General features: G+C 45.4%; 8 protein-coding genes across 8 annotated transcripts; 3 read left to right on the forward strand and 5 right to left on the reverse strand.

Moving 5' to 3' along the window:
• Positions 1–229: 229 nt before the first annotated feature.
• On the forward strand, positions 230–1,505 carry JR316_0005232 (uncharacterized protein; the record flags this gene model as incomplete). The annotated part of the gene is made up of 2 exons (XM_047890994.1): positions 230–721; positions 780–1,505. 2 exons carry the CDS (start codon positions 230–232, stop codon positions 1,503–1,505), a joined length of 1,218 nt encoding a protein of 405 aa, XP_047750755.1.
• Positions 1,506–1,719: 214 nt separating this feature from the next.
• On the reverse strand, positions 1,720–4,438 carry JR316_0005233 (Glycine-rich domain-containing protein 1; the record flags this gene model as incomplete). Its single annotated transcript, XM_047890995.1, has 12 exons — positions 1,720–1,863; positions 1,937–1,973; positions 2,049–2,609; positions 2,657–2,797; positions 2,849–2,967; positions 3,021–3,084; positions 3,141–3,362; positions 3,419–3,584; positions 3,650–3,876; positions 3,931–3,959; positions 4,018–4,102; positions 4,155–4,438. The coding sequence occupies 12 exons, from the start codon at positions 4,436–4,438 to the stop codon at positions 1,720–1,722; spliced, it is 2,079 nt and encodes a 692-aa protein (XP_047750756.1).
• An 803-nt stretch (positions 4,439–5,241) lies between these two features.
• JR316_0005234 (Glycine-rich domain-containing protein 1) lies at positions 5,242–7,941 on the reverse strand (the record flags this gene model as incomplete). The annotated part of the gene is made up of 12 exons (XM_047890996.1): positions 5,242–5,340; positions 5,404–5,448; positions 5,526–6,087; positions 6,141–6,281; positions 6,333–6,451; positions 6,506–6,569; positions 6,629–6,844; positions 6,896–7,061; positions 7,127–7,362; positions 7,425–7,453; positions 7,506–7,590; positions 7,643–7,941. The coding sequence occupies 12 exons, from the start codon at positions 7,939–7,941 to the stop codon at positions 5,242–5,244; spliced, it is 2,061 nt and encodes a 686-aa protein (XP_047750757.1).
• Positions 7,942–8,514: 573 nt separating this feature from the next.
• JR316_0005235 (uncharacterized protein) lies at positions 8,515–9,913 on the reverse strand (the record flags this gene model as incomplete). The annotated part of the gene is made up of 2 exons (XM_047890997.1): positions 8,515–9,008; positions 9,073–9,913. The coding sequence occupies 2 exons, from the start codon at positions 9,911–9,913 to the stop codon at positions 8,515–8,517; spliced, it is 1,335 nt and encodes a 444-aa protein (XP_047750758.1).
• A 989-nt stretch (positions 9,914–10,902) lies between these two features.
• On the forward strand, positions 10,903–12,344 carry JR316_0005236 (Poly(3-hydroxyalkanoate) depolymerase; the record flags this gene model as incomplete). Its single annotated transcript, XM_047890998.1, has 5 exons — positions 10,903–11,342; positions 11,396–11,505; positions 11,566–11,654; positions 11,718–11,909; positions 11,967–12,344. The coding sequence occupies 5 exons, from the start codon at positions 10,903–10,905 to the stop codon at positions 12,342–12,344; spliced, it is 1,209 nt and encodes a 402-aa protein (XP_047750759.1).
• Positions 12,345–12,616: 272 nt separating this feature from the next.
• Positions 12,617–14,303, reverse strand: JR316_0005237 (Sec14 cytosolic factor; the record flags this gene model as incomplete). Its single annotated transcript, XM_047890999.1, has 4 exons — positions 12,617–13,129; positions 13,183–13,252; positions 13,310–13,408; positions 14,113–14,303. 4 exons carry the CDS (start codon positions 14,301–14,303, stop codon positions 12,617–12,619), a joined length of 873 nt encoding a protein of 290 aa, XP_047750760.1.
• An 887-nt stretch (positions 14,304–15,190) lies between these two features.
• On the forward strand, positions 15,191–16,028 carry JR316_0005238 (uncharacterized protein; the record flags this gene model as incomplete). The annotated part of the gene is made up of 4 exons (XM_047891000.1): positions 15,191–15,383; positions 15,433–15,732; positions 15,790–15,920; positions 15,972–16,028. The coding sequence occupies 4 exons, from the start codon at positions 15,191–15,193 to the stop codon at positions 16,026–16,028; spliced, it is 681 nt and encodes a 226-aa protein (XP_047750761.1).
• Positions 16,029–16,062: 34 nt separating this feature from the next.
• Positions 16,063–17,391, reverse strand: JR316_0005239 (uncharacterized protein; the record flags this gene model as incomplete). The annotated part of the gene is made up of 1 exon (XM_047891001.1): positions 16,063–17,391. The coding sequence occupies one exon, from the start codon at positions 17,389–17,391 to the stop codon at positions 16,063–16,065; it is 1,329 nt and encodes a 442-aa protein (XP_047750762.1).
• Between the last annotated feature and the right edge of the window lie 1,890 nt (positions 17,392–19,281).

The following is a 19,281-nucleotide window of genomic DNA, read 5'->3' on the forward strand; positions in this document are numbered from 1 at the left end:
ACCAAACTTGAAGCGCTATTCTATTGACAGTTAGTCTAACGGCTAAGGAAATGGTTCCATCCTGCCAGCCACATTCTTAATGCCCTCAAAAATCAACGTATCTCCCCTGCCGCCTTTCTTGTCTTTCGCCAGTCTTTTTCGGCGGAGTATGCCCTTCACTCCCTTCTGAAGGCGCTTAACCTCACCTTATCTTCTAGGCTCTGACCTTGGTATCATTGTAGCGCACACCATGGCTCCCAAGGCCGCTTTGTTCATGAGCACAGAAGAGGGAGAACCTCTGATACCCTTTCACACCTTTCGTTTCAATCTTCGCACAGTCCTTACAGCGCCTGATAATGCTACCCTTCCATCGGATCCCGCATCCCATAAACCTCCTCTCCACATTTTACACGCAAGGCCGTTCAACCATCTCAGTGTCTGGGCGTATCTTGCCTTCGCTTTTATTGTTCTTGCCACAACTACCGTCATTTCATATGCTATATACAGCTGTTATCACTCGTCGAGGAAGAAAATGGAGGCTGGCATGGCCCTCCCTGTGATCCCCGTTGGACAAAACCGAGTGACTTGGGCTGACTTGGAGACTTCGGACACCTTGGTCAAGGTTGAACATACTGCTGGAGTAGGCGAAAAGGCTAACTTAGGCAGCGTACTGGACAGTAAAATCGGACTTGATATGGCACGCAACAGAGGAGGACACAAGAGGATAGACTCGGACAGCGAGGTGTGTATAAGATTTGGTTGATATTTTCTGTGCGATAAAACCCTCAATACTTTGACAGGTGAATATGTTTTCTCGACCTAGCAACTCTTCCTCTATGCCGAATGTCAACGACATGTCTTTTGAGTCAGACACTCAATATTTGACTTCCCCACCTTTGGCACATACCTCGGACAAATCAGCGACATACATACCCTTCCATTTACCTCCTCCGCCTCCGTCGCCTACTCCTGCCCATAAGGAGAACCTTGAAAGGCAATATCGTGGCCGCGTTCATCAGTCACCAGTGTCGCCGTCGCCTTCTTTTTCCTTCACAACTTCGTTGCCCCAGATCACCCCAATTAATCCCCAATTGTCAGCTGATGATCGTTCGAGACAACCTTGGAACTCAACGGCTCTAACAGGGAGCAGTCGATCCACCAGGCAATTGCATAATACAGGATTTGAGGAATGGGATGATACCTCTCAATTTGATACCAACAACAATCGCTTCGTACCACATCTCAATCCCTTCATGGCTCCTCCCAGTGCTCAGCTCTGGAATGACCCCAAGCTTTCTCCTGTGCAAGGCTCTATGATTAGCAAGGCAAACACTTCCGGTTCATCGACTACGGGAGAGTCATCATTTTCCAAGGCTGTCATGGAGGCTTCATACTCTTCTCCCCCCGTTAGCGCCCGGAAGAGATCTAAGTCTATATTAGGCAATGATGTCCGACGTCATAGAGAAGACAAGGAAAATGTGGACGGCTCTTTCCATGACATGCCTTATGGAAGGAATATTGCCTGAGTCTTTCGGCATCCACGTTCAGAGAGGACAATATCATTATTATATCATGCTTTATGACAGTTGTTTGCTACTAGGTCACATACACATGTTACTATTCTCCCGAGACGCTTTGGATATTGTAAAAATTTATCAGCTTGTAAGATTGATATACTTAATTATATAAATGTATACACAGGTAAGAATGAAGTTAAGTTTCGATGATAAAAAGAGTAGGCTAATCATCGGTTGACACGACAACCTCAACCTCCTCCACCGCAACCTCCACCACCACAACCTCCTCCACCACCACATCCACCACCGCCTCCCCCACATCCACCGCCACCGCCACACCCGCCTCCACCACCACACCCACCGGCAGCTATTATTATTAACAATGATACAATTGTTAAAAATTCAGATATCCAATCTTAATAACCAACCGGAAAACTCACCGCCTCCCCCGCAACCAGAACTTCCACATCCTCCACACTGAAGGTTATAAAATATGGTAAGTAGAGCCGTTAACAGTAAATAAAGTGAAAGATTCTTACTCCGCTCGCAGACCCAGCGGTTTGACCTCCTGCGGATACGCAGGCTGCGGTTCCAGTCACCAGCTCAGGCCCATAGATAATTGGAACAGGAACTAAGAACGGAATAGTGTCGTGACGATATCCGTTTGAAGTCGACCTGGTGACATCTGGGCCATCCGAATAACCCACATAGTTAGTCTGGGAGCCAGATCTGTTTCTCCTCCCCTCTGACTGCTCTTTCGCTGCCTTCTTGGCAGCTTTCTCCCGTTCCTTTTGCTTTTTCTTTGCTAAATTCTCGTACCTCTGATTCGCGAGCCTATGGGCCCGCTCGTTGCGCGCAACAAAGCGCACGGCATTGTGATCGCTTGGATGTGTGGCAGAGAGGAGGTCTGGTCGATCGAACGGTGTGAGGTGTGATGGGGCCGCGGAAGAAGGTTGGGTATATATCCCAACCATACGCGATAAACGTTGTCCTATCGTGTCTCCTGGAATAGGACACCCACAATGCGTATATTGGACCCCAAAGCGCTCTTTCCAGGCGCGGCATGTAATGTCAAATGCAGATGAAAGCCTGATTCCTTCGACTTTGTCGTCACTGAGTCTCCCGTCAGAAAGTTCATTTGTATTGTCAATTGTACATACTGATCAATAAATCTTCCCAGATGTTTATTGCAATCAAGTTCATATTTGTTCGGGAAAAGCTGATGGGTATGCCAAACGAGATCGATATCTAGCGTCGGCACGAAGAACGACGCGGGGGAAGAAGACATCAAGTCTAGAAACCTGTCATGACCTTAGTTCGATGTTGAGCGTATCACAAAGGTGTTGGCTTACGCATGATATCTAGCCAGTGCATGGTGGAGAGCTAGCTCGTCACTAGCGGCGTCGAAGAAACCAGGTGCTGTCCATCCCAGGTCATACATTTTTCCCACAAATGAGCCCTGCCGAAGAACCTACGACTTCCTTCAGCACCATAGATGTAGATCAGAAAGAATAGGGAAGTTACCGCCCCAACAAGCTCAACAGAATATATTTTGTCGTCGTTGTAAGCAGTCATAATTCGAGTGACTCTGTGGAGAGGGAGCAATACTGTTAGTTGCTCTGCGATCAATAATTTCAAACTCACAGGCGGGGTTGGTATGAAAATCCCAGTCGAGTTCGTAAATTTGACAAGGAATATTTACAAAGCTCCATTATACCCAGGTACAATTCCCTTTGGTATTGTGGGCTTCCATATGTGTGTTTTTTTAGAATTATATCTGCCTTGGACTTTACAGCATCACAAACTAGCTTTTTGGCCTTCTTGCCTTTTTCGACATCAAGAGTTGAAGATGTAAAAAAGCATCCACTAGATGAAACCAATCATCAGATTCGATGTCGAAAGTGAATACATGACCTGCTCACGCCAAACTGTCTTCTGGATTCCCGGTGCTCGTCATAGAGAGATCCTGAGCTAACTTGGCGAGGGCCATTCTTTCCTTTGTTATCTCACCCATAGGACAACCTGGTTTGAGGCAAAAAACGCTGAACTTTTGCTGGAGATATCCCGACCCATCACTAGAGATATAACCTGAATTGGTCCAAGTTAGCTGACTCGGTGTATTACGCAGAGTGATTTAAATGACTTGCGGATACTGATACGCTTGTCGCAAGCAGGGCAAGATATCGTTTTTTCCGACATCTTGCCAACGTCATTCAATAGGTCAAACCCCAAGTTGCTTTGTCTCTCCCAGAATTCAATTCTAGCTTTTGAGGGAGGCTCAGTAAGAATTGATGAATTGAGCAAAAGTTCGTTGAATAATGGCTCCAAGGTCTTCAGGTTTTTGCATGCAGGAATGCGCATGCAGTCCTCCGTATACCATCTACACAGCATGTTAATCGACATGACTCAATTTGTGTTGTGAACTCAATCATACCGAGGATTAAGCATATACGAGTGCCACACCTATATGGAATTTAAATCTCAGTTGATTTAATCCCTCCTCTATGATGGTAGTATGTACCATGATCACATCAATAGGGGGGATAGCGGAAAGTTGAGCTGCACTTGCGTCCTTCGGATTAATAGATCTACACCAGATATCGAATCTACGCCGGGAATAATTAGCAGTAAAAAATGAAGACGTTCAATTGGGCATACCGCTCTACTGATAGTCCCACAAACCATGCCCACTTTCGGTCTTTTTCATGCGGCACATTTGGGAGGATGAACTCTTTTTTCTCTACTGTGCTCTTCAAGTTTGCGAAGATATTCAAAAGTAATAAATGTCCTTTGACTTCCTGCAAACCAACCAAAGGCCCGGTAGTGGTAGTCGAACCAATTACATATGTCGAGGGGGGAGTGTAACTGGGTGGAAATGAATTTGCTGCGGTTCCCTTTGCGCCAGATGTGCTGTATGCTGGTGGGGAAGAGTCTTCAGACATCCTGTGGAAAGAAGGTGTAGTTCCGATAACGGTTTGCTGTTATTATATACTGCCGTTCTCTTCAGGTTGCTGTTTGGGGCTCTGTGAGATAGTTGGACAGGGCGACAGATACACAGCATTGAGGGCTGTTCGACTCGTCGGAATTGAGCAGCGTGCCCCTGTCGGAGTACGATACTCGATTCATTGAATCATCTTTCTCATACTAAACACAAGTGTCCACTGGTTTAAGCAAATTGCCAGTTACGCAGTGGCGGTAGCCTGGTTAATTCAACATTTTATTCATGACGGTGTGAAAAATCCAAACGACGTACATCTTCCAATACTGTCGACATGCTATTTAAGGGGTCTAAGTGCGAAGCCTGTGCTAGCTATGTGGGAGTAACGTTAAAATGTCGAACGTTTACCGTGGCGCGTGATCATCTTGTCCAACTTTGTCATCCTCGGTTTCACATCGAGTTGATAAAGCGCCCGCGCAGGCGTGTCTAAAAATAACTCGAGCTCCTTTTGCCTCATTGAAAGACTTACAGCTGAAAAAATATCCAGTCTCGCCAGTAGTCCGAGTGATTATCACATTAAAAGCCATGAATCAGAACCATTATTTCATTTAAAAGATTTTATTTATTGTAGATAAGTCATTGACACTACTGCATGCTATTGACAGTCATCGCGTCTAAGCCGGTAAACGTTTGAGGAGCCCGGAAACTGTCTAACAAAAGCTTGATAGTAATTTACGATCTTCCCCTAAGCCCTTGATTTACAAGTAAGCCCCTTTAGTATCACAAATAATACTACACATTCTACATTTAATTAATGAGCAACTTCATGCAATCCTGAACGAGCGAGAACACGCCCAGCTTCTTTTCAACCCCCTCCGCATCCTCCTCCACATCCTCCGCCTCCGCCTAAAGTTATATTACATGAGTAACAGAGAACATTTTTAATTTTAAGGATATAAGAAATCTCACCACATCCCCCTCCACCACAATCACCCCCGCCACCACCTCCGCACCCTTCAGCACCACACCCAGCACCACACTGAAAATCAGATAGTCAAATATAAGTGGCTATATGACAAAAAATGACTCACCCCTCCCGCAATAAACCCTGCGAGTCCTCCGGTGGCAACACATGCCTCACCACTAGGCAACTCACCTCCAAAATAGAACATCGGTACAGGTACCAAGAAGGGAATCATATCATGAGCTGCATAATTTCGAAATTTAGACTCGCCATCGACAGAATCGTCTGAGATGGCCTTCTCATCTCGCCTGTTCGCGGTAGGGATATCGGATGACTCGTTCTTTACACTCTGAAGTTTGTGCTCCTTCTCTTTTTTCTTTTTGAGGCTTTCGTACTTCCGCAACGCAACTTTGTGCTCCCGTTTGTTTTTCGCTATGAAACGAACGGTGTTATGATCACTTGGATGCGTAGCCGCGAGGACATCCAGGCGAGTAATCGGGAAAAGGTGAGAGTGTGGAGTCGTCGTAGGTTGTGAATACATCCCGATCATGCGTGATAAACGCTTTCCTATCGTATCTCCCGGAACTGGGCATCCACAGTGCGTATATGTGACGTTAAACCGTTCTTTCCAGGCACGGCAGGTGATATCAAAAGCCGAAGACAACCGTATTCCTTCTACTTTATCGTCGCTGAGTGGTCATTAGCAAAGTGAAGGATTTTGAATAAACAGGGAAAAGCATACTGATCAATAAATTTTGCCAGGTACTGTTTGCCATCTTTCTCATATTTCTCAGGCTGAAGTTGATGCGTATGCCAAATGAGATCAATGTCCAACGTCGGTACAAAGAACGAGACAGGAGACGATGACATGAGATCCAGAAAACTAGTGCGTTATATTAAGTTCTGTAAATAAAAGAGGGGGAAGGCAACACACGCATGATATCTAGCAAGCCCATGCTGGAGAACGAGTTCGTCGCCTGGCTCGTCAAAAAATCCGGATTTTGTCCATCCAAGGCCGTGCATTTTATTGACAAAGGAGCCTTGACGAAGAACCTTTGATCCTCATAAATGGCGCGAAGGGAAATAATTTTCCACGAGCAAACTCACTGCACCAACAAGCTCCACCGAGTAGATTTTCTCATCGTTATAAGCGCTCATTATCCTACTAACCCTGTAGTAGAAATTAAATTAATGTTAAGAAATCCAAAAAGAAAAAAACCAAATGCGCACAGACGAGGTTGATATGGGAGTCCCATTTGCTCTCTCATGGGGGAAAGAGAGTATTTCGAAAATGACATTATTGCAAGGTAGAGATCGTGACTCCCGTACGTATAGTTGGCCTCGGCTGGAGTTTTATTGGACGCATGCACTATTTCCCAATGTAATATTTTCTTTATTTTTTGACCTTTTTTCACGTCAGCAGACGAGGCTGTAAAGAACGTTCCCCTACAAATTTAAATGAAAATCAAGTATGGAACTGAGGTTTGGAGAACATACGGCAGGTGGTCTCCAGGAGCATCCGAAGTCTTCATCGCAAGGTCTCGTGCAAGTTTTCCAAGGGCCAGTTTCTCTTTATTTATTTCTCCAAATGAACATCCATCTTTGACACAAACGGCGCTGAACTTCTGTTGAAGATACCCTGTGCCCTCTTTGTTAATGTAGTCTGTTTGTACCCGATTGTTGTTGTAAGAAATGAGGAGTTACAGATCGACAGAAAAACATACGTACCAACATCGAGAGCCGTGTTACACATAGGGCACAGGATTGATTTCGTTTTCATGTTAGCCATTTCGTCCAACAGGTTGAATCCTAATCCTGTCAAATATTTCCAGTTGTCAAGTCGACTCTTAGAAGGTGCTTCTGAGAGTATCGGAGAAGGGTCGAGCAGAAGTTCACAGAACGCTGGTTCCATGCTCTTCAAATTCTTGCAGGCATCAATTCTCATGCAATCCTCCGCGTACCATCTGCATTGAACACTTGAAGTCAGAAATTGGTGCATTCGGAAAAGAACACACAAATATCGCACCGCGGATTGAGCATATATGAATGCCAAACCTGTGAAACTTATCTAAAAAAACTGCTAACGCATAGTCAAAGTATTACTTACCATGATAACATCCAAAGGCGGCAGGACGACAGGTTTCACGTCTTTCTCTGTGTCCCTAGTAAGCGCTCTGCACCATACGTCGAACCTTCACACAAAATTGAGTGTGATATTTTCAAGATGATTTTTGCTTCACTTACCGTTCTACAGCTAAACCGACAAACCATGCCCATTTTTGGTCTTCATTGACAGGAGAGTATAACGCGTTGCTCGTGTCTACACTTTCGACTTTCTTCTTTAGCTCGGCAAAAGCACCCAAGATAATTAAATGTCCCTTGATCTCCCGAAGACCAACAAGTGGTTCTGTGACCGCGTTTCCGATAGAGAAGGTCGACGGTACATTGTACTTCGGGAGTGATTTGTCCACATTGCCTACAGTAACTGTAGAGTCATCTGGAGAAGAAACCTTGTATGCTGGTGGGAGAGCCACGTCACTCATCCTGTGGTTGAAAGAGGGCTTCCGAGTGCAATACAGGAACTGATACTCGCTTCACATGTTATATACCATGCAAAATAAACCCTTTAAGTGCTGGCCAGGAATAGCGGCGACAGACAGTCCGGGGAGGTGTCCAAAGTAAGACTGAACAGTGGCAGGAATGGCAGTGCACCGTGAGCCTCTTCGGTTACAAACTGAAGTTGATGAGAGCATGAACTACCGCGATTCTAGACAATGTTGAAATCGTTTCAAAGTTACAACGAGAGAATTGTGATTCCGTAAAGAAATGCGAGGCGTTGAATGTTGAGGAGCGGGGCATGAAAATCTAATATTTAACGACCGATTCATTAAGCGACAATCGTTAAAAATAGCGGCCTATAAATATATAAACACCCAGTTTTCTCCGTTGAAGATGACGTCCACATGACTGGCAGTCTAATACAGCTTTACTAGGTATCAGTTGATCAAGTGTTTTTACGTCTCTTCGGTAGTATATTGACCCTACGTTGTCGGATAATCAGAATTAATCAAAAAATTTGGCGCAACATGGTGAAACTTGAAATGTTTGGTTACAATCTAGTCCCATGCTTCTTCAAACATCGACCGACCAAGTGACACCATGATATCTGTTACTACAACTAATTGGATCTGGCCTCTCTGTATAATATGAGGAAGCTCTTTATGAGTTAGATTCTCCAAAGATAATATTTCAGGCCCTTGAGTTTTGTCTTCGAAGGTCACTTCGGAGAGTGTCCGAATTGTGAAGTCGAATGTTAATGTCTTTAGACAAGGAAACCTTTCACTGCAAGCAATAAGTTTGTCAAATTCTACCCATGCCAGCCCGGAAGGGAAGCCTGTGGCAAAACAAACGTAATTTTCAATAATGTCCCAGTCCAGACGTATGATCAGGCCTTCAATGTTGGTAGGAGTCATGAGGGTAGATTCATGAAAGTATTCTCCGAGGCCAGGAATGGGTGGTAGAGGCTGTAGCTTGTTATGTATCTGCGTATTGCATATGATCTCAAGCACTTCTAGGTTCTTGATGATACCAATATCGACATCTAACAGATCTATCCCAGATAAAATAAACTTAACACGGAGTATGATATTAGTAGTGAAAAATCAAGTACGTACCGATGTTTCCTGAGCCATTCAAACCATTAATGCAAAGTTTAACAAGCTTTGGGAGCTGCTGTATGATTTTCCACGATTTTTTGCTCCCTTCTTTTCCATTTGTTTGCAGACAGAGTGTTTGAATATTTTCAAATAAAACAAGAAACGAGTCAAGATCTAGTAGGGCCAGATACTCAATGACTTTATCTGAAGCTTTAATCTCCAGTTTGGTCATTGGATATGCCAACACCTTATGGTGTTCTATTTTGTTGGAGGGTTTTATCACCGCATCTGGCCTCCAAACAGTTGGAAGAGAGGTAACATTTATATAGAGTTTATCGAGTTTTATCGACGGAGCCCATTGCAAAGACAAGTTGATAACGGACGGGAGCATGCGACCTATTGCGTCCAACAAAGTATGATCGGGCCTTTGCCACAATTCTGAGTCCCCGTCGTCGATTCTCTTCAAGGTTAATTCAGAGACGTTAGGAAGGAGGTCGAGAATTTGGGGAAGGAAATGGGGTTGTGGAGCACTCTCAGCTTGACGTTGATTGTGACTTGGAGAAAGTGATATGACCAATGATTCAACGTATTGAGCAATCGGTCGGGGCCTTGCTGTGACGATTGTAAAGAAGTCTTTGACATTCTTCTCCCAGTCTTCTTGAGAAGCGTCGTCACGTTCGTCTTCGGCCAATGTTACTTCACGGTATATCTGTGACTCTGCTGGATCTACAAAAAACCAGGACAACTGAGCGATTGTCACCAACGTAGATATTCTCTTTGCTCTGTTTTTTTCGTGACCTATTTCCTTGATGATATGGAGCCAGACATCCGCGTTTAAGGATGGAATAGTGGATGCCATGTGGAATAAGAGTGTCGAGAGATTAAACTTAATGTGTTGGAATGAATAAATGAAAGATATGAAGCATGGGAATACAATATCTCCATGTTATATATGCTGGGTAGTTATCTGTGGGATCATGATGAATCATCCTTCCATGCTGCACCCACGTGTAGCCGACATATATCTTGCCAAAGAATCAGTAACTTGATAACAGAAGAGATTAAACGATGACATCCATTCTCCACAAAGTTAACGAAGTGTAATGGTGACGCCGACTACCGCCTTTGGCATCGTTTCAAGGACCCGCACACGAACCGCACGCGAGAAACTGGAACTTGAATTGAATTCAAATTGACTCGATAAAGATCAAGTTGTCAATCCAATTATAAACTGCATGTTCTTTGTGACATGTCCCTAGCTAGAGTCACAAGCCAGGGAAAATGCAACTGAGGGCCGGCTGACGGGCATTATTAGTAGTATACATACTGCATCAGGATGACTCTGTTGGAAACATCTACCATCACACACGGCTAGATTCAACGGTTATGTATTGGAGCATGAAGGAAGAAAAATCTGCAAGAGAGTGGATTTAGCGGATAATGTCATTGTTATCTGATGGAGAATGAGATGGTTCGATGCCAGTTGGTGATTTAGCTCAGAAACCTCATGTCATGTCGGGCGCTTAATCCGAATCGATGATCAGGTCATTCATCACATGACTGTTTTAGTGTCCGGCCACACAAAGCCGGCGGTACCCGACAGATGATGTCGTCAATCACTGGCCCCATCCCCACATGAATCGCGAACCAGACTCAAAAGTTACGCCTATCTGGCACCAGTCCCCACCGCAGTACTCGCGAAAACCCCATTGGAATTCTCCCCAGCCAAAGGTCATTTCGTTGAACACGATTTTTCCAACCTCATCCCAATTCACCTAACCTATTTAATTGGGTTTTCTCAAATAGCAATTCAAGCTTGCATAACAACAAAAATTTAGGAACCTAGTAATGGCCCCTGTAGGACAGTCAGCGCGTCCAGTTACACCCTCGCGCCCATATCTTCCAACCGCATTCCCGAAGAGCACATGTCTACGACGTGGTTTATGCCCTGTCACCGCTCTGCGCGCACAGGGACCTGAGGCCCTTGAGAGCCATTCCCTATACTACGAGGTCCATGGGCCGAAGGAGGTCGCCGACTCCATCCAAAAGGCCCAACCAGAGGAAATTCAGAGAAACAATCCAAACAATGACGAAGCATTCCAAGAAGAGATGAAGAAGCTCGACAAGGTGGTGTTCATCATGGGTTTGAACTCGAGCAGTTTCTCATGGGGCCCGCAAGTACGCTGGTTCGGCAAGGGCGGGAGTGGAAACAGCGAGAGAAAGGCAGCTGCTCTCGTGTTTGATAATCGTGGGGTAGGCAATTCAGGATACCCAAGGGGACCATATACGTAAGTTTCGTACCCTTTGCTCTGTATTTTAGAAGTACTCATTGTACATACAGAACCTCAGGTATGGCAGAAGATGCCATATGCCTTCTAGACTACCTAGGATGGACAGGGGAACGCGAGTTGAATATAGTAGGAATCAGTCTGGGTGGTATGATAGCTCAGGGTGCGTCTAGTAAAGTCAGGGTGTTTTCATCCAATTAATTTCAGAGGCTCAATACATTAGAACTCGCATATCGCATTCCACACCGAATCGCGTCCCTAGTATTGGCGGTAACCACACCAGGAGGACATATTTGGAATAACTTCCCTCCGGTGCGAATATCACTTACCTCCTTTGCTGCCCTTCGCCATTGACCTTATTCTGCGTTTTTCTAGATGAAAGGCCTGACGTCCCTCACAAAGCTGATGTTTACCCCAGAACCAATAGATAAAGTACCAACAGTACTAGACATGCTCTTCCCTGCAAAATGGCTTGCAGAGCGTGCTCAATCCGACCCACATGCAGAATGGAACGGAAACACGGAGGATAACAGGGAAGGCAAGACAAATCGCGACGTACAGCAAGAGGTGCGTCGATTATATGTGACTGGTATATTATATAACAATTAATCATACGCGCCGCAGGGTTTCCTCCGCCGTGTAGCCATCACCCAACCTCAACTCTTTCTGGGCCACATCTCACAAATGGCCGCTGGGCTTACGCACCATGTATCCCCAACCCGCCTGGCTCAAATTGCTAACACCGTTCCAAAAATCGCCATTGTCACCGGCGACGAAGACAACCTCGTGCGGCCTATAGGGTCCGTGAAGATTTGGAAAGCAATGACAGAAGGGCCTGGTCAAAACACAGCGGAGGTTCGGAAGAGGGTGGAGCTGCTACAGTGGGAAGGCACTGGGCATGGTATTCATTCACAGAAAGAGGTCGAATTCAACCAGCTTGTTGAAAGGTGTATGAGAGAAGGTAAGGCGCTTGTCGAGGCTGGATTCACGCCGCGAAGTTGAGCGGCACAACAATCTGTGTTACTATGAATCTAAGTGGATCTTTTATTGAGTAATTAATTTGCATAGAGATAATTTGTTTCTCCAGAAGGAATGGAATCGGATTAAATGTGAGAGCGTATACATGCAAGACTTCCAACATCAATTAACTTTGCAACGAAGTGATGGAGAAAACAGATAACCAGAAGGCAGAAATCAAACGATGAAGAGAGAAAATCAGCAGGTCTATAAGAGCAGCAAGACCGTGGTATTAAAAGCAATGGTCCACCTGTCGTCTACTTGACAGGATTCCATGGACCGGCGTCGCTCAACGAGCATCCCCCAGAGCATTCACACTCGCCACCAAACTCTTTGGGCAGATTCTCTTTGGGGATCTGCTTCAACAGCTCATCTTTATATCCCGATCCCAGAATGTTGATCTTCTTCACTGTGACCTCATCCAGCCATGGCTTGATGACCATCCACACCGTGCTGAACGCCCAGGGTGCGTTGATGATGTAGAATTTCCCCATCGTCTCTGGGTATCGGTTCTGTCCGATAGACGACGCTTGGGAGACGTAGTCCTTGACGCGATAGAAGTTGGAGAGCGAGACGCCGCCAAGATCAAGGATCGTGCAAGAGGTTTCGACGGGGTGCCCCGCAGCCTTTGAGCATGCGGGAAGGCGCTCCGTGAGGAACTTTTCGTACTCGAAGACGAGGCGCTGGAGTTGACGTTCTTGGGTTGTGGCAGCATAGAGAGCTTTGATGTCGAGTTTACCGAGGCGTTCGACGTATACAGGGCGGCCATCCTACAGCTAGCGTTAATGCTGAATACTTAGTATGCTTCATGAAAGAGACAAACCTTGTCATTTTTGTGATAGTACTGAGGATAGTACTTATCCACCTCTGCCTTCTCCTTAAAATCAAAGTTCCTAGGGAAATCAAACTTGTTCAAAGAAGTCGCGACAGCGTATGATAAATGCACGCACTTGATGATATCATCCACGCCGAATTCTTTTCTCCATTGCTCAGCTGCCAGCAGCATCTCCTTCGCCTTTACAAGATCGAATTTCCGGGCACGTAGGAATCTGTAATATCACAGCAATGGGAGGGATTTAGTACGTCACGTCATCGTCATCGGCCGTAGTAAAGTGCAAACACCAAAAAGAAACAGAAATAAATATAGATGGGACGACCCAGAAGTAAGAAAGGATGTGGAATAAAACATAGGAGCAACAATGGTGCTGATCGAGCGATAACACGGCACCGATGAAATCGATATGTGCAATGAATCCAACCAAAAGATGTGATGGCAGCTATCGCGATATGAGATCAGAGAGTATACAACCACATGCAACGCGTAGAGCGTCCCTGCGAAGAATCCTGCTGTCCATGGAAACCTATCAACACCGCTGGAGAAGACGATATGATTCTTGACGTTCCTGCTCCAGCATAAACAATACTCATCAGAACCCGAACCACATTGCTGGTGGGGGTTCTGACGCTAGCAGGGCACCTCAACGCTTTGCAAGAGGTAAAGGGCACACCTCATTGTCTCCAGCCTGCAAATATCCGGCCCAACACTATCGCACATTTGCGCGAATATGCGCGCGCAAGTCCACGTAGAATGGATCATCTCCATCATGATACAGCTGTTCGCCTCAAGCGCTTTTTCTACTTCTGGTGTCCCATCCGAACAAGAAACAAAGGAATGAGATCGTCTCCCATAGGTCGATAAGAAGGAACAATAATGCAATGTTAAAGTCAATGGAAGCCATTAATGGAAACTAACCTCAAAAGAGTGGCATCGTCCATTCTCTCCTCTACAAAGTGACCCTCCTCTTTGAGCTCCTTCTTGAACTTCTCCAGAGTGTGCAGCTGCACCATCGTGAGGTTTCCGAGGCGGCCTGGTTCAGGCCTATAGTTTGGGTCGGTAACACCCTCTGGCATGGGCGATGCTGAGGCCGCTTGTGGTTGGGACATGATGATGGTGGTTCAAGGCAAGGTGCTTGTGGTTGCGAATTGCCGGTGATGGGATCTTGACAAGGTTACGCTTGTCGCTTATCGTCACAAACGTCAGGGGTCCTAACTGTCGTAAATTCGTAAAAGAAATTTGTGAAGGGCAGAGAAATAGTAGAAGAAGATGGTGGTTTGTAGGAGGGGCAAAAATATTTTGACCAGTCGTGCGATCTTATGCATTTCGGGTTAATTAATATCGAACTGCGACCCGGATCATCGTACAGCCTTTACAACATACCACGACAACTACAGCAGGCGGTGCTCGTCGTTAGCACACGGCTGGCACACTCGCTGTCATATACTGTGTCGCAGATGTGCCGCGTATGTTCCACATACGATGTCAACCTTTACTTTGCCAGTTGATAGAAGTCTTGTGCTTGCTGCCCTTCAGATTCATGCATTGGGTCAACAAATGTTACGCCGGACTATGTCATAAGGATTCCAGAAGCAAATCTCTTCTATGATGATACAAGATGTTTCGCCACGACTCTCAGTGACCCATTAGATTTTCGACGTGGATCAAATGAAGACGACCTAAATGAAGGAACAACAAACCGAATTATTGATTATCGACCTTTTTCTCCGGATGTCATCGGAGACCATGTCTTTATTGTCATCAAGATCCCCATGTAAACCTACACTTTCGAAATGATAAAGAATGACAGCGACCGGCAGCGTTCTACCCTTATCATGGAGTCAAGTCCTTGTACAAAAAATATTTAAATCTGTCGTCTAACGATTCTAAATTGTGATAACCAACATAGTCACGTTCAAAGTTCGCCGTGGAGGGAACGAAGATATTTAGTATATATCAGACGATACCTACAACATGGAAGAGCCGCCGCTTTGAGATGACCAATCATCAGCTACGCCCTCTCAAGGTCAATGCACAGACAGGAGAGCCTTTTCTACAGCTGCGAGACCATACCAATATCATCATAACGCCCCCAAGTCCCGAAGATGTGCCAGTTATGGTTCCCTACCACAATGATCCGCGAGTATGCGATTGCCTGGGGGAGAGGCCTCTATTTCCTTACACTATAGGTTTGTAAAATCTTTTTTAAGAATACATGTAGCTGATTAAGGTTGGCAGAACATGCAAAGGAGTTTTTTTCCATCACCAAAGATGCATCTGACGAATTGTTGAAGCATCTAGACGATGCCAGGGAACAACCCGAACCGATCATTCTGGAAAATTGTCCAGTGCTTGCGATACGCGAGGTTCATGAAGACGGGACGGATACCTATATTGGCGATATCGGATTCATGCGTTGTATGCTTGGAGAATTGCTGACTACGGAAGGCGTCTTTGACTGGGAAAACAAAAAACTTAGAGAAGAAGAGAATAATAAGCTCGCTACCGGTGACCCCAGAATTATTTGGAGTTTTGGGGGTGCGTTCTCTCCGCATTTATTTGACAATCTACTGACCAATAAAGTAGATTTTTTAGCTCCATCTCACCATGGTCGAGGAATAATGACAGACGCGGTTCGGACGATGCTGCACGAGTGGGGTGTCCCGCGAATGAGAATACGCCATATGTGGGTCTCTACATTCACAGACAACGAAGCCAGCGTCAAGGTCTTCAGGAAGAATGGTTTTAAATTAATCTATAGATTTGCACAACGCTAGGTTGTGAAGGGCAAAATGCGCGGTGTAAATGCGCTGGAATGGAAATACGATGCATAAATTTCTACTTTTTATTCTACTTCTATGTTGCCATTTAACACACAACGATAACTGCGTCAGGCGATACATGTTGTGCAATTAAACCCTCAACATGGTCCAGTTTTTCAGGTTCAATGCCACATTGAACATCCACGAATACAAGCCTTTTACTCCCTACGTTAGGGTCAGCGAAAAAGGCAAACAACAAGCTTAGAGGCTCGTATCCCCCGTGTTTTGAACTATATTCAGAATCAAGAACAAGAGACACAGAACGCAAACGTGGCATTTGAATTTGAGCCATCAAAGGATTAAGTGGGAAAGCAGTGCCAATTCTCAACGTTTCTAGATGTGGCAAAACGAACGACGGATGCGATCGAGGATGAAAGTCTAGTGACAATGACCGCAGCTCCAACGTGTGCAGTTTCGAAGTGGTTAGATACTTTAGCAACCATTGGGCACCGTAAGTGGTTATGTCGCTGATTACCGTGAGTTGTTCGATGCTCCGTGATGCGACTGTTGGCACCAGTGGCCGCAGTAGGCGCGCGTCGCCTGTCCATTGCAGCGATTTGAGCTTTGGATACACCTCGGACGACCTAACAGAACCGTTGTCAAGGGCTATAGCCGATATCAAAGCCTCTACATTAGGTCTACTTGACACGTGTAGACTCATAGGGAAATTCAAAGAAATGGATTGAATTGTATCCCCATAAACGGCCTCGAACCAATGCAGAAGCCACAAAACAGCTTTGTATGGTTTTGCAGCAAACACATGAAAAAGGTCGGCGGAGTCTGTAACAACAAGTTCCAGACTAGAAACCTTTGTATCGTCTTTCCAAGACCCAAATTCACAGTTCATTTCTTCAGGAGAGGGAGGTTCCATACCCCCGATTGTGACCCGCAGCGTTTCGGTGTCTTCCGAATAGTTAATAATGGCGGTTGATGAAACGAGGGCCCAAAGGTCAGCTGGTATGGTCTGGTATAAGATTTCCTTCAAGCAAGGAGCACTCTGTTGTTCGGAGTCGCCAATTGAAGAGGGTATTGATGGGGGAGAAAGATCTTGGCTCAGGAGAAGAAGAGACTCTTGAAAGTAACCTTTGCTACGGGCCACGGTGGAAGCCAGGAAAGTAGCGTTGTCGCCGTCTGCATTATTATCTTCAAAGGATGGAAGCGCATCAAGACACAGAGCGTCCGTCTCCGGAGAACAGTCAACTGAAAGTTCTTTTGGCAGAATTATTGGGATGGTAGGCGAAATCAAATCGGACGCATTGGTGCATGTGTACGCAAGCTTCGAGGTTGGCGTCCTGAGCACAAAGTTCCTTTTGGGAGTATATGTCAATGACTTGCGCGGAGACATGGAAGTGGCATTGCTGGCTTGTTTTGACATTTTTGACGGGTGGGTGGCTGCGTGAAGTTGACAATGTCTATGCAACAAAGAGAAAGGAAGAAAGGATAAAATAACCAAAAAGTACTTATTCAACGCTTTTATACTTCTCAATGCTTGATGGGTGCCACATAGTAATGAGTGCCATTGCTAATCGTGATGGGCCAACATGGGGACACAGCTGGCCCGCGCTTAGTCTAAGACTTACGCAAGAGTGGCACTTAAAGAGGCTAGCCGGGCAATATACAAACCGTTTTTTTGGCGGCATAGTCAATTATTAAAGACATATACACACAAATGATAAGGCTTACGATTTGTTAAGTCAATCGTGCGTATGTGGTCATTCGGATACGTCCTGGCCCCGTCCTCCACGTTGGAGGTGGGCCCACAAATTAGATAGTAATTGATATACAACTATTTTTTGGAGTTAGTGGTGAATTCAGAATTGTTATACGCACTCGACCATGATTTAAACGCTCAAGTTGGAGATTCCGCTCGAAGTTGACCATGATGGTTGAGGTTAAGTCGGCATCGGTGATTACATTTACCGATCCTGGGGATAAGGCCTATTATAGTATTAAATCACATGACCTTGATGCAAGGCGCCTCTGGCCCCTGTATATATATAGACAGCGTGAGAGGGAAAAGTTAAAGATATGCTGCATGTAAGGATTTTCGAGAACAAACTTATCTATAACACTGCACAATTAGCTCTATAAGTCAATAGAGTATCCGTAAAAAGCTTCCTAATTAAATTTAAAATTGAATGGGAGCGATACATGCACAGTCTCGACTTTGTCAAGTCAACTCCATCAACCATTGACGTACGGGCAACTCGAAATATACGATGCATGGCTAGCGGGGGCAGTATCTATCTAAATATGCTATAGCTGTGCTCCTCGGCCTCCGTATTCTGGAGATACTTTCTCAGCCTTATCATTCAACAAAAAACGCTCACATCGGGACCGTTTCCCATTTGTTGGGTCGCAGCACAATGATGGTATAAGGTGTATTTCACTGGACACAATTAAAGTCATTATATCGATTCTTTTATCACCGACTTTACACTTGCGCCTCACTATCATGTCTTTACAGTCTTGCATTCATCAGACCGTTCCATAAACGTTAAGAGTTCAAGAACGACTCCAACGCTGGCATTCACGTCCGAGTCAATCGCGTCGATCTATGGATGCTATGTAATATTTATGTCAAATCAAGTCCTAATCTCCACATGCGCCGAGTCATGGCCGACCTCAGCTGATGGGCTATCCGCCTCATAGTATACGCCGGACAGTGGCGAAAAGGCCCCGTCGACATCTTCACAATTTGTGCGTTCGTGCGGGAAAGTTGCACACGTATTAGCATGCAGGGTTTCGTTATTTTCTCTCGAGTACCGCTTAAATGTGACATGGAAGGCGGAAGCAGATTATTTTGTACGTGGTGTATTTATATTCTGCTGCATCTGCCGCGGGATAGATATCGTTTATTATTGTAGCTATTACATTTAATTGTGGCGATGGGTAACTTCAACGCTCAGAAGGCGGATTGTAAAATCTTCGCCGAGACTCCACCGGCACCTCTTATGTGGTCATCGCCCAGGGAGCACGTCAGGCGAGAGACATACCAGCTAGAACCACCTTAACCGTTCTCTCTTGGTTCTCTCTCCAACCTCTAACAATGCAGAGTGAATAATCGTCTGTTAACAATCAAACGGTTCCCTGAAGCTAGAAGTTCCGTTAATTTTCTCGATCCCATCCTGTGAGGAGCGAATCAAACCGCAATCACACAGGGTCTGCACCAGCAGCTGACCTTTTTATACCAGTGTTTCACCCACCTTATCACACGCTTGTGAGATATCTTACGTCCTTGTAGAACCCTCGCTACTGTTTGCTT

Source organism: Psilocybe cubensis, chromosome 4 (assembly GCF_017499595.1).
Source record: "Psilocybe cubensis strain MGC-MH-2018 chromosome 4, whole genome shotgun sequence".
Taxonomy (NCBI): Eukaryota; Fungi; Basidiomycota; class Agaricomycetes; order Agaricales; family Agrocybaceae; genus Psilocybe; species Psilocybe cubensis.